A 15,658-nucleotide genomic window follows, 5' to 3' on the forward strand; every position below is an offset into this window, starting at 1 on the left:
AAATCTGTGGTTTATTTATAAGAAGAGTGCCTATTTTAACATTTTATCTGGTGTTTTCGGAGTTGTGAGCTCCAGTGGGTCAGCGGCGCTCCGCGCTTGTTTACCCGGCGAGAGTAGACTTTCCTCGGCCAGTCCTTTTGACGTCTGCCGCTGGCTCTGATGTCTATGTGGCGTCACCAGCTATAATTTGTCTTGTGGAGATTTAACGGCCCATATTTGCTCTCATGGATCTTTAATTTGTTCCCTGGCACATCGTTTAGGCTGAGGGCAAAGTGAAGTTTCATTACTTGTTTATTTTTAGGCTATAACTGTACGTTACCGTTGTAAGTTAGCCGACTAGCACTGACTTTGAATGTTTGACTGAATTGTTAGCTTTATTTAATGTATAGCTTATTATACATTTTACTTATAATTTTGTATTATTGATCAAACATAAACTTGCATTTAACAAAAAGAGACTGGGTGGTGTTTTATGTCATTTAATGTTATCACAGTGATAATCATATTGTCTGAAAAAACATTAACAAAAGATAAATCTCAGAGAGGCACGCATAAACAAAATTAGTTTCTAACATTTTTGGAAAAACGAATGGCCAATATTTCTCATGAAAAAGTGGATAAGTGTTCATACACAGCGCAGATCATAATGAGTGAGCGTGTTTTTTAAATAAAGTTTGAGGAAGCTTGATGATGACGTTGATCCGCGACCATGGTGTGCTGTAGTCCGTTTATAGCCTACCGTTAGCATTTTATATCTGACGGCTTTATTTAAGCTTCAAAATTTATACATTTTGGATTAATTTGTAAAGATTATCTTGATAGACAAAATGTGTAAGGGTCATAACTCTTTGTTGAAAATGCATGGCTTTTGAGGGAACCCATGCGCCGCTAACTTCCGGGTTGGCCTACAAAGTGACGTCATAACTTCGGCACTCTATAAAAAGTAATATGAGTCTTTGTATATCTAAAGACTTTGCTGCAGTTCAGTTCATCACTAATATCAAGTGTTTCTGAATTACAACATATAGCCCCATACGTATTTACATTAAATATAAATAATTTAAAGTTTTTTTTTTTATTTTGTTATTATTATATTAATTCTAATATTCATAAAGCATCTGTATAGTGTATATGTGTTGTTGTTTTTTCGGATGAACATAACTTACCACTGAATTAGAAGATTGTGTATCCTTAGTCATTGAAAGTCCAAGAGACATGTTAACAGCTTCAGAAGGCACTTTCATTGCATAAATAAAAACAGTTAGATTTTACATGTCAAAACAGACTTATGAATAAAATATGAAATATGATAAGTTAAAATACCATAAATTTTCAGCGGCAGACAAGTTTCCTGTGAAATGGCACAGCTATAAACTTGTCCTCTTGCATTGCTGCTGTATTGTACTAAAGGATCACTCACAAGCAAACTATGGAAAAGTAAAGAAAAACTTGTGTTTTCAAATATATTTAATGTTTAAATTGCTCTGGGTTGATTTAAATCAATTTAATAACCAAACCTCCCAAACGATATATATTATATGTTATATATACAGTATAATATGCTCTCACCTAGATGTATCTCTCTGTATGACTCTGTAGCCAAAGCCAACATCATTATTTCTTGTGAAGTATTTCCAGGTCACAGGGTCAATGTTGAACAACAGCACTGATGGAAATACTAAATGATGCAAATTAAGACCAACACACACCAACGCATATATAAATATATGTTTTTTTTAGGGTCACTCAGCTTAGACTGTCAATGTCTTGAAAAACAAAAACATATGATTAATCAGAAAACATGGGGTGTAAAATAAAACTTATCTTACACTGTAAAAAGTCTAGTTTTTCTAATAATATCTAAACATTTTTAAATGAATTAACATGTATTGTAAATGCAAAATAGCGTATAGGAACACGCCGACTTTTTGGGACTTTAACTTCACCGTATCCCCCAGAGTTAGATAAGTCCATACATACCATTCTCATCTCCGTGCGTGCCATAACTCTGTCTGACGCACCCACCACTAGCCTAGCTTAGCACAAAGACTGGAGGTAAACGGCTCCAGCTAGCCTACTGCTCAATAAGTGACAAAATAACGCCAACGTTATCCTATTTACATATTGTGATGTGTATAGTTACATCGTGTTACTAACTATAGTTAGTAGTAACTCATGTAGTAACTATAGTTACTACAAATTATACTGTCATTCCTGCATAATAATCAAGGAACTTTGTGCCGTACTATGGGTGCAGCGGCGCAATGATATTACACAGCGTTAACTTCCTTCAACATCACCAACGTGACAACCTGCTTGCAGAGAGAGCATGCTGGGGACTATTTTCAGGCTCTGCATAATATTGCGCTGCTGCACCCATGGTACGGCAGCAAAGTTCCTTGATTATTAAGCAGGAATGAGAGTATAGCTCCTAGCCATATCGGTCTAGAAAATCGCAACTTTTAATTTTCTCTTTTAAATTTTTCTCAACTTTTAACTTTAGCATTCTCTCATGAGGTAGTCACTGGGAATGGTTTTGCAACAATCTTGATGGAGTTCCCAGAGGTGTTGAGTAGCTACTTTTTGGCTGCTTTTCCTTCACTCTCCAGTCCAACTCATCCCAACCCATCTCAATTAGATTTAGATTGGATGATTGGGAGGCCAAGTCATCTGATACAGCACTCCATCACTCTCCTTCTTGGACAAATAGCTCTTACATAACCTAGAGGTGCGTTTGGGGTTATTGTCCTGTTGGAAAACTAAAGATGGCCCAACTAAGTGCAAACCAGATGGGATGGCATGTCGTTGCAAAATGCTGTGGTAGCCATAAGGGGAGTGAATCTTCACTGGTCTCATGATTCAATTCAATTACGATTATCATGTCAACGATTTGGTTACATTTGATATCACAACACATTTTACCCTCAATTTTCAAAATTACTGCACATGTCTATAACAGAACAGCGGCTCACCATTGGCCAAAGCTGTTAATGTAAGCACCATAACGCATGTGTTTGATGCTGACAAAGGAGCTAGCCAATGGTGAGCCGCCGTTCTGCCGTAGCGATTTCAAAGCGCTGCTGTAACGTACTGCTCCGAGACTTAAACGCAGCTTTATTGGAGGGTAATCCACAATCATAGTCAAAAGTACAGGCAAAAAGGTCATACACAGGAAAGCAGTCCTAACAGGCAAACAAGGCAGGAGAGACAGGCAAAAGGGTAATCCACGGAACGGGCAAGTAATCAAAGACCAAGATACATGAAACCAGGGAAACGCTCAGAATTGCAGTAGAAACACTAAACAAGACTTCGCAGTTAATGATAGAGTGAACATTGTTTATATAGGCTGGGGTAATGAGGGGATAAGACACAGGTGCAAACAATGAATGATGATGAGTCCGGGCACAGGATTATGGGTAATGTAGTTTGTGATGGAGTGACAGTCCGGGGTGGAGTGCCCTCAGGTGGTAATCAGGGGCACTCTCACTTGTGATTGTGACATAGCCCCCCCTCAAAGGAGCGGCTTCAAGACGCTCCTAAAATTGTCAAGGAGGGGGGTGGAGCGGAGGCGGACCCGGGGGCGGGATGGAGGGCCAGGCCCGTGTAGCGGAAAAGGGCCTGGAGACTCAGGCACAGCAGAACGCCAGGAAGGAGCAGGCTGGACTGATGACCAGGGTGGCGCAGGCAGCCATGGAGGAGCAGACGACCACCACAGCAGTGCAGACGAGGTTGAAGACCCCCACGGCGAAGCAGACGACCACCACAGCAGCACAGACGAGGTTGAAGACCCCCATGGCGGAGCAGACGACCACCAGAGCAGCGCAGATGAGGTTGAAGACCCCCGCGGTGGAGCAGACGACCACCACAGCAGCGCAGATGAGGTTGAAGACCCCCACGGTGGAGCAGACAACCACCACAGCAGCGCAGACGAGGTTGAAGACCCCCACGGTGGAGCAGACGACCACCACAGCAGCGCAGACGAGGTTGAAGACCCCCACGGCGGAGCAGACGACCACCACAGCAGCGCAGACGGTCTCGGAGACCCCCACGGCGGAGCAGAAGACCACCACAGTAGCGGAGACGGGTTTGAAGACCCCCATGGCGGAGCAGACGACCACCACAGCAGTGTAGACGGTGTTGAAAAACCCCACGGTGGAGCAGACTGAGCAGGTGTCCCAGTCGGAGTCCTCCCTGTATTCGGGACAGGAGGCGGAGTCCTCTCTGGACTCGTGACTGGAGGCGGAGTCCTCTCTGGACTCGTGACTGGAGGCGGAGTCCTCTCTGGACTCGTGACTGGAGGCGGAGTCCTTTCTGGACTCGGGACTGGAGGCGGAGTCCTCTCTGGACTCGTGACTGGAGGCGGAGTCCTCTCTGGACTTGGGACACAGGCCGGAGCCCTCTCTGGACTCGGGACACGGGCCGGAGCCCTCTCTGGACTCGGGACACGGGCCGGAGCCCTCTCTGGACTCGGGACACGGGCCGGAGCCCTCTCTGGACTCGGGACACGGGCCGGAGCCCTCTCTGGACTCGGGACACGGGCCAGAGCCCACTCTGGACGTTGGTCAGTGGCCGGAGCCATCTCTGGACGTTGGTCAGTGGCCGGAGCCATCTCTGGACGTTGGTTAGTGGCGGGAGCCATCTCTGGACGTTGGTCAGTGGCTGGAGCCATCTCTGGACGCTGTTCAGTGGCTGGAGCCGTCTCTGGACGCAGGTCTGTGGCGGGAGCCGTCTCTGGACGCTGGTCAGTGGCTGGAGCCGTCTCTGGACGCAGGTCTGTGGCGGGAGCCATCTCTGGACGCTGGTCAGTGGCTGGAGCCGTCTCTGGATGCTGGTCAGTGGCTGGAGCCGTCTCTGGACGCTGGTCAGTGGCTGGAGCCATCTCTAGACGCTGGTCAGTGGCTGGAGCCATCTCTAGACGCTGGTCAGTGGCTGGAGCCATCTCTAGACGCTGGTCAGTGGCTGGAGCCATCTCTAGACGCTGGTCAGTGGCTGGAGCCATCTCTAGACGCTGGTCAGTGGCTGGAGCCGTCTCTGGACGCTGGTCAGTGGCTGGAGCCGTCTCTGGACGCTGGTCAGTGGCTGGAGCCGTCTCTGGACGCTGGTCAGTGGCCGGAGCCGTCTCTGGACGCTGGTCTGTGGCTGGAGCCGTCTCTGGACGCTGGTCTGTGGCTGGAGCCGTCTCTGGACGCTGGTCTGTGGCTGGAGCCGTCTCTGGACGCTGGTCTGTGGCTGGAGCCATCTCTGGACGCTGGATGGAGACCGGGAACGTCACTGGGCCCTGGACAGTGATTGGAGACGTTGCTGGATGAGACTCTGGACTGGTGGGTACTGCGGGAGTGCAGTGTTCCTCATCTGAAACTCCCACAGTGAATGCAGAACCGCTCACCTGAAGGGCATAATCAAGGAACCCACTCAGGGACCCTCGAGGACCATCACGGACAAGTTTGGTTTGTAACGGTTTATTGAGTCCATGGCAAAAAAAATCAATCAACATAAAGTCCGGGAGGTTGGTGGTGTTTGCAATGTTCAGAAAGTCACTGATGTGGTCCTCGAGTGAGTGAGTCCCTTGGCATAGACGGACGAGACATACTGCTGCTGGATCCATTGTTAGCGAAGTCTTCTGTAACGTACTGCTCCGAGACTTAAATGGTTGAGGATCCAAACGCAGCTTTATTGGAGGGTAATCCACAATCGTAGTCAAAAGTACAGGCAAAAAGGTCATACACAGAAGCAGTCCAAACAGGCAAACAAGGCAGGAGAGACAGGCAAAAGGGTAATCCACGGAACGGGCAAGTAATCAAAGACCAAGATACATGAAACCAGGGAAACGCTCAGAATTGCAGTAGAAACACTAAACAAGACTTCGCAGTTAATGATAGAGTGAACATGGTTTATATAGGCTGGGGTAATGAGGTGATGAGACACAGGTGCAAACAATGAAATATGATGAGTCCGGGCACAGGATTATGGGTAATGTAGTTTGTGATGGAGTGACAGTCCGGGGTGGAGTGCCCTCAGGTGGTAATCAGGGGCACTCTCACTTGTGATTGTGACAGCTGCACTGTATTTACAACATAAAATGTGTAGGAGTCTGGCACAGACAACAAAAGATTGCTGAATAAAGTTAAATGATCGTCCACGTCCGCATCACGATACATCTTAGAAACGATTCATTTCAACACCCCTATAGAAGCCATGCTGGTTAAGTGTGCCTTCAATTTTGACAAAGTCACCAACAGTGTCACGAGCAAAGCACCCCCACACATCACACCTCTTCCTCCATACTTCACAGTGTGAACCACACATTCAGGAACCATCTGTTCACCCTCTCTACGTCAAACAAAGACACTGCGGTTAGAACCAAAAATCTCAAATTGACTCATCAGACCAAAGGACAGTTTTCCATTGATCTAATGTCTATGCCTTGTGTTTCTTGGCCCAAGGAAGTCTCTTCTGCTTTTTGTTTTTCTGAAGTATGGTTTTGTTGCCGCAATTTTACCATGAAGGCCTGACTTACGCAGTCTCCTCTGAACAGTGGATGAAGAAATATGTCTGTGTGTGACATGAGTGCGCCCAGCTGTCATCAAAGCTAAATGTAGCTACTTTGGACAAATATGATCATTTTCATGTACAAAACTCTTTTATAGAAGAGTTATCAGTTCTTTGGGGCTGTGAATATTTTATTTGATTAATCTCAGTTTTAAATGATTATTTATAATAAATAATTTTACGTGCAATTAATTGCCTTGTACTAGTGATTATATAAAGACAACATATTGTTTGATTAATTGGTATTGTGGAAACAAACAGAAAAAGAAGACAGAATGAAAGAGAGAGGCAAAGAGGAAGACTGCTAACTCAAATAAGGAAGTTGCCCAACCGATGTTGTGAAATACTAGTTTTTACTCTAGTAACTGTAACTTCATTTTTAGAAATTGCTATTTTCAGATACTTAATCAAGACTTTCCAGCTGGGAATACAAGTATGTATTTTGATAAGCACTTGGCTGCTCCAAAAACAACATACAGTGCTGCCATCTTGGAATGATGAACAAAGGAGAGAGTCTGAATGAAAGTTAATGGAGAAGTTGCATCAGTGCATTGAATAAACTAATTGCCAGGGTGCTAATCTGTAACATATGTGGCAAGCAGGACGGGGCCGAAAGCCGTGGGAACAGAGCGAGGCTGGTGGCGCGAGTGTTAATGAGCGTTAAGGAGCTCTGGAAGGATAAAAGGTGTATGTAGTGAATGGATCGATCACTTGCGTGTCGCCTGGCTGCCAGTTTCTCCGTAGCTTGCTAATCGCACTATTTGGGTGATTTGAACACATATTAATTATAGTTTAAAAATATATATCTTGTCATCCTTCATAACGCAGTCGATACATCACATATCGTCTGTAAACTCTTGCGTTACCAAGGCAACGACTGACTTGGCGTATAACGTATGAACATTATCACAGTACCACAGTAGATAACGAAACCATATCCGTACCGGCCGGCTCAGATCCGCACGGAATGGAACGGTTAATAAACAAAGAGAACAGTTTAGCCTGATGGAAAATCAGCTTCACTAGTCTTATATGTTCCGTATCATTCTGTATCATCTTAGGAAACTCTGGCTCATATGTTTTTGAACTGAAAACGAGCGCCATTTTATGAAGTCCAAATACAGCGCAAAACTCTGTTGGGAGTGAGTAATTTGTTAAAAGTGTTCGAGCCTGATTTCTGTTAGGCAAGGCAAGTTTATTTTTATAGCACATTTCATACACAGTGGCAATTCAAAGTGCTTTACACAGAAAGGGAATTAAAATATTCGTAAGTGAATAGCCTACGCTATTCTGTTAGATACAGCCCACGTACTTCAATGCTGTTCATACTGGTGAAATGTCACAGGACACTAATAAAAGAAACTGGGTATGATGACGTGTGATGACGTGTAATGGTATAGTAGGCTAGTGGTGTCACCCCTACGCCTTGGCATTCGGTTTCAAGGGGCAAGGGGAACGGGTAGGGGTAGGGGAAGGCGAAGGCGAAGGGGTATAAAATAGAATTGGGATTGGGCCTAAATCTTTTTCAATTGAAGTCGTTGGTCTTGGGTCATTCTTTTGAAGCTCCCCTACTGTCTGAAACGCACACACGCTCATTTTGTGTTATGTCTGATAATATGCTAGACAATTTAACATCTAATTAATGAGGGACATAACACACTACTTTTGCAGCTACAAAAGCCTTTTGGCTTCTAGAATTTTCATTGTAGGACCAAATGGATTTGTTTTCAGTCTGAAGCCTTTCAAAAGGGGTAGGAAGAACTACAGAGTGCTGGACATAAAAACATGATCCCTATAGATATAGTGATCGATTATTGTCAAGTTGTAGAGTCCTAAAACAAGTACAGATGTGGTCAGCACTGTTGTGTCTCTTCTTATGGGTGCTTTTCTTTGTCATTGAAAAGAACTAAACTGGCCCACCATGTGACCATCTTATGTTTGCAAACCTACATCTTCATGATTAATGATGAGCTCACTCACCCTGCTCCATCACCAAATTTGCAGCAGTCTTTCACCTCATTTTTAACAAACAAATATTATCAAAACTGCATTCAACCCTGATCTTTTTTTAATAAATATATAGGTGCCTAACATAAACCAGAACAATCAAGCTGAATATATAAACACAAAATCATTAGGATTTTAATGACACATTATACATTTTGATTATAAACATTTCCACAACAGGTGCTACTGTGCAGTTTTTATGACAATTTGAAAAACCTTGATGAATATCAAAATGGAAATATTGTTGCACTCTTTGATCTTACCACAAAACAGGTAGAAACAGATGCAGATAACCCAGTCCATGGTGATATCAAGGTCTTGAGACAGGGGTGGTATGAAAGGTGCCAACTGCCTGATATATAAAACGCAAACATAGAACAAGAGAATTTATTGAGAAAGATGAAAAAGGCAGTGCATATGACTAAGGAGGGACAGCACAGAATGCAGAGGATGTGGACATAACATATCTGCTGAACAACTAAGCAAGAATCATGTCCTGAAAGATAAAATCAAAGATTGCAATGAACCAGGAAATGACATTAAACATCATGAAATAGTATATTATAGCAATACCACACGAGCATTTGCTTTTTCTATGCAATGCAACGCCACATTGCTCAGGCCCCGCCCTGTACACAGTCCGCCATGATTATTGCCTCATCAGAGCATTTAACCGCAACATTCAAGTGAGAAATGTGTTCTTATCAAAGCTACTAAAGTTATTCAGTCAAGAGCAGTGAGGTTTTTTTTTTCTGTTTGTCTTTTGTTGTTTGATTCATATTAATAGCATATTTAGCAACAGGTGCTGTATATATCGCTGCTTTCACTTTAATACACAGATCTTATGAACACATGCAATTTCTTTACTTGCTGTTTGCATTCACAGACATAACTGATTGTGTTTATGTGAACACTGTGTTTTTTTGACATAACCTTGTATGTATTTGACAGTTTAAATGCAATAAGACATGAACAAGAAATGAAAGCCCTAGCGTAAGTTCTGCCAGGAAGATTCAATGTTACGTCACTTACAATCAGACCTAACCAATCATGTCCTAATACTCGGAGTATAAAAGATCGGTACTTACACAGTGAGTTTGCAAATGCTGACGCCAACATTTACCTCCATCCTCCCCACCACCAACAGGATGGTCCCTGCCTATACCTCCTAGGGGGGTTGGCTGCGCCCCTGCCTTCATCTCCAGGCAGGAAATGCCGAGTCTGTTACCCTCAAGATGGGAGCTAAGGACGGGGCCTACGCCAAAGAAACTCTAAATATAATACTTGCTGGTCTGTTGATGTATGTGTTACTTCATTGTACTTCATTTGGCCTCCCGAGTCTTTCTGGTAGAACTTAGTTTAACACTCACAGGATGTGTCGTCTGACATCCAGCTTTCTGTGCACATGCTCAGAAAACCATATAGTATCAGAAGTTTAGACTAATGTGGCTTTAAAACACAGGCAGATAATAAACTTTCATGATGACAAAGAACTGCAATGTCACGTGAGGATGACCGTGAGATGATAATCAAAACCAAATTGATGTTTTAGTTTTTGGCAGAGTATACGAGGCATGAGCTGTACAGGCTCTGCCCTCTTCTGGAAAGTGGGCGGGGAACAGCACCTCATTTGCATTTAAAGATACATGCATGAAGACAAAGAAAACAGCATGCATTTCCTTTCACTCAAAAACGTGCATTTACAACATGATACAATAAATTATATGTGGGGTATTTTGAGCTGAAACTTCACAGACACATTTTGGGGACACCTGTGACTTATGTAACATCTTGTAAAAAAAAAAGCGCATAATAGAGCTTTAAGGTCTTATCAGATTACATTCTTAAATTGGGTGTTGCCTAAAATCGCTTACTCTGTTAATGTTTGAATGTGCATAAAATGAACATTAATGGCATGTAGTTTTACCAGGAAGTGCACAAAGATTCAAAGGAAACCGTCTTTAATATATAACAGGAGAACTCAGGGAAACAGACAAAACGCACCTTGATGACACCGAACAACGAACTGAAGACAGAACTTAACACAGAGGACAAAATAACTAATCAATGGGTGTAATGAAGTTTGTTGTTATGGGAAGAAGGAGGTGGGAATCGGAGAATGTTTAAAGACTTTAATAAATAACACAAATAAACCCTCACAGACGACAGCCGTGTACACACATAATAAAACGTAAATTTAAACAAAATGTAAAGTCCAGGCCTGGTCCCCTCTCATCCCTTCACCCTCGTCGCTCCTCCTTTTATGCGTCCGAGCTCCTCCGTGAGACACGAGATCACTCACCACCAGCCTCGCCCCATTCTCACGGTCCCTCTGCCTCGCTGCTTGCCACAATGGGAACTTAAAACACACTGAATCATATCAAAACCCTGAGAGTAGTTGAGTAAAGTGTTTTTTTCTCATTATTAATAATAACTACTAGGCCACTTCCTATTTCTGTGCATTTTCATTTCTAGTTCCTTAAATAATATCCATCTTTTACCCATATTTTTGGATTGCTTTGCAGATGTGTATACATAAAAAAAAAATAACTTTTGACACAAATATTTATTTCCCATTAAATCAGAATTAATTCATTTATCAATTAATGATCTCAGCTTCGATTCAACTTCCTGTGGGTTTATGACAGCATGACCCAGGTGAAAATGTACTATTAAATGTTTTAAAAATGCATTATACTATATTTGTATTGTCCTAAAAACATACTCAAGTACATTTTAATGCATTTAATAGCGCATATGTAACAGAGTCCACTGGAGGCAAGTTAAAGTGATGAACCCAAGTGCAGTTTTATAGAGCATGTGAACAGATACTAAATAAACTAAGACTTGACTTGACTTGACTTGACTTGACTTGACTTGACTTGAACAGACTTGACTAAACAAAGAACTCACCAACAGTGGTTTACAGGTAACAATACTCGACAAGGGAACAAGGCAAACATGAGGGCTTAAATACACAAAGACTAATGACTAAACAAGACACACCTGTGAACAATCAGAACAATGAAAGAGAGTAATAAAGGGTACCAAGTGCCAGATTTGATTGATTTATGGCCCCCTAATTAACATTCCATCCCCCTCCCTCCTCCCCCCTCCCTCCCACCAGACTGGACACCTGTTCTGGACACCTGTTTTGACCATCTGTTTTGCTCCCCCCCCCCCCCCCCCCCCATTCAAAGGAATTTACGACTGTTTGTAACTTTGTGTGTTTTTCTAAAAAGTTAGAAAACGATCAAAGAATGTTTAAAAACGAATGTGCTTGAAACGTTTTAAAATGTCAGACATTGTGTTTGGATAACAGTATATTTTCATATATTTTTATTTTATATTTTATTGTGATTCGCTAACCGCCTAGTGCACGTTTGTCGGAAACGTCACGTCACGCCCCTTACCTTTACCGGTAGTCTGTGCTTTGGTAGTATTAGAAACAATGGCGTCAATAAAACCATACCAATTTGAGCCCGAATCGGACCCAGAATGATCGAGCAGAACCTGTTCAGTCCTTAAAGGGATTTTTTGAGTAAAGACTGCGGATCTATAGTGATCACTACTGAATGGCACTGTTACTTTTGTATTTTTAGAACGATTATAGCCAAATATCTGTTGCAAGAACTATTAAACCAAAACGAACACTAAACATTGGCTTTACTATAGTAGCCAAATCAAACAAAGAACCATGTTTAGCATGCCTGTAGATAAACAAGCATGTAGATAAACAATACATAAAAGCTCTAATCAAAGAATAATTTTACACTAATTCCAAGTTCGCTGTTGAGATTTTAAAAAAGTTTGTAACGTTAGGTGTCGGATAACATTAAGTATGAATGAGCATTTAACAAACGTTGTCATTTGTTTACTTCATTGCTGCAACGTACAATTAAAAATACTAACTATTACAGGAAAACACATAGATGAAAAATAAATCATACTTACAGGTTGTGGCCCGTAAACAGCTTCTGTTTTTAAATCCATCTTTCAGGACAAGCCGTTGTGCGAATCCTGCATTGAACTTGCGAAGATTGTGGAAGCTTTCCTCCGTGAAATGTGCAGCACAGAGAGCGAGATATGGGTAATAATTATGAGGGACAGAGTTAAAAATAAATTTTAACCATTGATCCCTAACTCCCCCGTCCCTAGGAAGGCTGAACAAAGTGGACCTGCAATCCGGATGAAAATAACAGCATTTCATCGGCATTGCGGCAACAACATTCCAGCCTACTAACTATACCGCAACAACTCTTCCCCACAGCAATACAAAATGGCCTCGCCCTCCTTATTTAATATTCTCAGAGGAGGGGTTTATGTAAATATTGGGACTGGTGATGTCAGCAACCCTGGAGGAATGTCTGTAGTCCCTACCGGCCGTTTGCTGTAGTCCTTAGAAATGTATTTCTTTAAAAGCAAATATCTCCCTTTGCTTTAAACTTTGAACGTTGTAACTTTGCAGATGTTGTTTATGCTCAATCAGCAACATTACACACTTGCTAAAGTTAGAAAAGTGAAATCGTGTTTTACCACCCCTTTAAGTGAAAAATATTTAGTGTAGGCCTATTTATTTTATTATTTTTATTTATATTTTATCTGATCTGTACATGCTGCTGTTTGCACGGTAAAATAAACCTGTGAAAAAGTGTTTTTTTAACAGGTCGCAGACACTCGTCAATCGTATTTTTATTTAATGCCAATTCATCAATCGGATAATGAGCAGCGGTTGTCAGTTGGGAAAATTAACCGAATTAGCATCCCTACAGCAGTGTATTTTTAATTTAAAAATGAATAAGAATAGACAACATTATGCCAGGATGACTGTCCTTCCTTTGCCGTACCCGAAGTTGCTGCATTTTGGCTGCTGTCTGTAGATTTCCTCATGCACAACTCGTATTCTTTCGGATGTTTCATACGCAAATGTTTTAACAGCGGCTATTGTTTAGGGTCCTTCCCACCACGAGACAAATCGGCATTGCAAATTGAACATGTAACTCGACTTGAATCGCCTTCTTTTGACTGAAAGTACTGCCAAACAACACGTTTTCTGCTCACGAGTTACATTTTCACATTCTCACAGCCTACTGGATTCGAACGGTCCACCTAGTAAACACCTTCCCATAATCAACGGCAGCATCATTACGTAGACCAGCGGCAGAAACCGAAACTATTATTATATATAACCGTTATATATATATATTATATATATATTATATAACCGTAACTATACTATTACAAATACGTGCAGTACCAACTGAAGGCTTATTTGTTGTTAAGTAAAACTGCATGTTGTAAGGCATGTTTCTTCATGCTCCCCTTCTTTAAGCAACACCTTTTCCTATATATAAAATAGAGCTTTAATAAGTGAGCAAGACAAAGGGCCACTGTGGATCAATTTCCTAATGTTTAGATTTTTTATTAAAATTACTTTATCACTACATTTGATAAATGCATGTCACTTTACAGTTAAAATGAGCCTTACTGACAGATGCATATTGACTCTTTACCCGCCATTTTCCAGGCTGGTTAGTGCTGGTATAGTGCTGGTCCAGGCTGGTGTATGCTGCTTTGTGCTGGTATAGTGCTGGCCCAGGCTGGTTTATGCTGGTTAGTGCTGGTATAGTGCTGGTCCAGGCTGGTTTATGGTGGTTAGTGCTGGTATAGTGCTGGTCCAGGCTGGTTTATACTGGTTAGTGCTGGTCTAAGATGGTTTATGCTGCTTAGTGCTGGTATAGTGCTAGGCCAGGCTGGTTAGTGCTGGTCCAGGCTGGTTTATACTGGTCGATGGTTTATGCTGCTTAGTGCTGATAGTGCTGGGCCAGGCTGGTTAGTGCTGGTATAGTGCTGGTCCAGGCTGGTTTATGCTGGTTAATTCTGGTACAGTGCTGGTCCAGGCTGGTTTATGCTGGTATAGTGCTGGCCCAGGCTGGTTTATGCTGGTTAATTCTGGTATAGTGCTGGTCCAGGCTGGTTTATGCTGGTATAGTGCTGGCCCAGGCTGGTTTATGCTGGTTAATTCTGGTATAGTGCTGGTCCAGGCTGGTTTATGGTTAGTTCTGGTCCAGGCTGGTTTATGCTGGTTAGTACTGGTATAGTGCTGATCTAGGCTGGTTTATGCTGCTTAGTGCTGGTATAGGTCTGGTCCAGGCTGGTTTATGCTGGTTAGTGCTGGTCTAAGCTGTTTTCTGCTGCTTAGTGCTGGTATAGTGCTGGTTGAGGGTGATTTATGCTGGTCCAGGCTGGTTTATGCTGGTTAGTGCTGGTATAGTACTGGTCCAGGCTGGTTTATTCTGGTTAGTGCTGGTATAGTGCTGGTCCATGCTGGTTTATGCTGGTATAGTGCTGGTCCAGGCTGGTTTATACTGGTTAGTACTGGTATAGTGCTGGTCCAGGCTGGTTCATGCTGGTATAGTGCTGGTCCAGGCTGGTTTATGCTGGTATAGTGCTGGTCCAGGCTGGTTTATACTGGTTAGTGCTGGTCCAGGCTGGTTTATGCCGGTATAGTGCTGGTCTAGCTGGTGGACCAGTGTATGCATGCTTTTCTCAAGCAAACCAGAGCCGAGCAAGCAGTGTTTTGTGGACAAGCATTGTTTTTTTCTTGCATATTTCTATTTTTTAAACATTAATGATGTAAAGAACAATGTAAAAAACAATGCATGGTTTAAACATGATTTATTGAATTATATGATTATTATTTAGAGGTTTCTTTTGCTCCCTCTGTTGAATGTAGAACTGAAACTTGAACTGAAAATTGTTTTAGTTATGATTACATAAATCAATGTCAGTGGTAAACTGGTAAAACATCTCAACGCATCAATGGTCTCCAGTTTCAAAAGATCTGTACACAAATAAGTTTAAAAAGAGCTTGTGTGCATTGCATAAGTTGGTTTAGTAACATGGGTCATGAGAAGAGAACATCTCTTTCAATGGGACAGCTAATACAACTTGATAATGAAAGTTAAAAACTGAAAGTTACTTGTTTTTAAAGACTTTCATACTTTTTTGGGAAGTTACATATGTCAAAATTCAGCTGTCAGTCACTGATTCCAAAAGGTGCACATATTTAATAGGTATGTCATTGCAGTCAGGAGTATGA

At 42.2% G+C, this 15,658-nt stretch overlaps 1 protein-coding gene across 1 annotated transcript in view; it reads right to left on the minus strand.

The window, feature by feature from the left end:
* LOC307144006 (integrin alpha-X) overlaps window positions 1-8,911 on the minus strand; it is a 34,882-nt gene extending 25,971 nt beyond the window's left edge. Inside the window, exons 1-4 of the mRNA XM_079845928.1 lie at window positions 8,820-8,911; window positions 1,570-1,678; window positions 1,324-1,427; window positions 1,167-1,237 (exon numbers count right to left, since the gene is read on the minus strand). Of these exons, the coding sequence (XP_079702054.1) occupies window positions 1,167-1,237; window positions 1,324-1,427; window positions 1,570-1,678; window positions 8,820-8,859 (324 nt within the window). The 5' untranslated portion in view covers window positions 8,860-8,911. The remainder of the gene's footprint in view (window positions 1-1,166; window positions 1,238-1,323; window positions 1,428-1,569; window positions 1,679-8,819) is intronic.
* Window positions 8,912-15,658: the final 6,747 nt, after the last annotated feature.

Source organism: Gobio gobio (genome assembly GCF_949357685.1).
Source record: "Gobio gobio genome assembly, chromosome: 20".
Lineage (NCBI taxonomy): Eukaryota > Metazoa > Chordata > Actinopteri > Cypriniformes > Gobionidae > Gobio > Gobio gobio.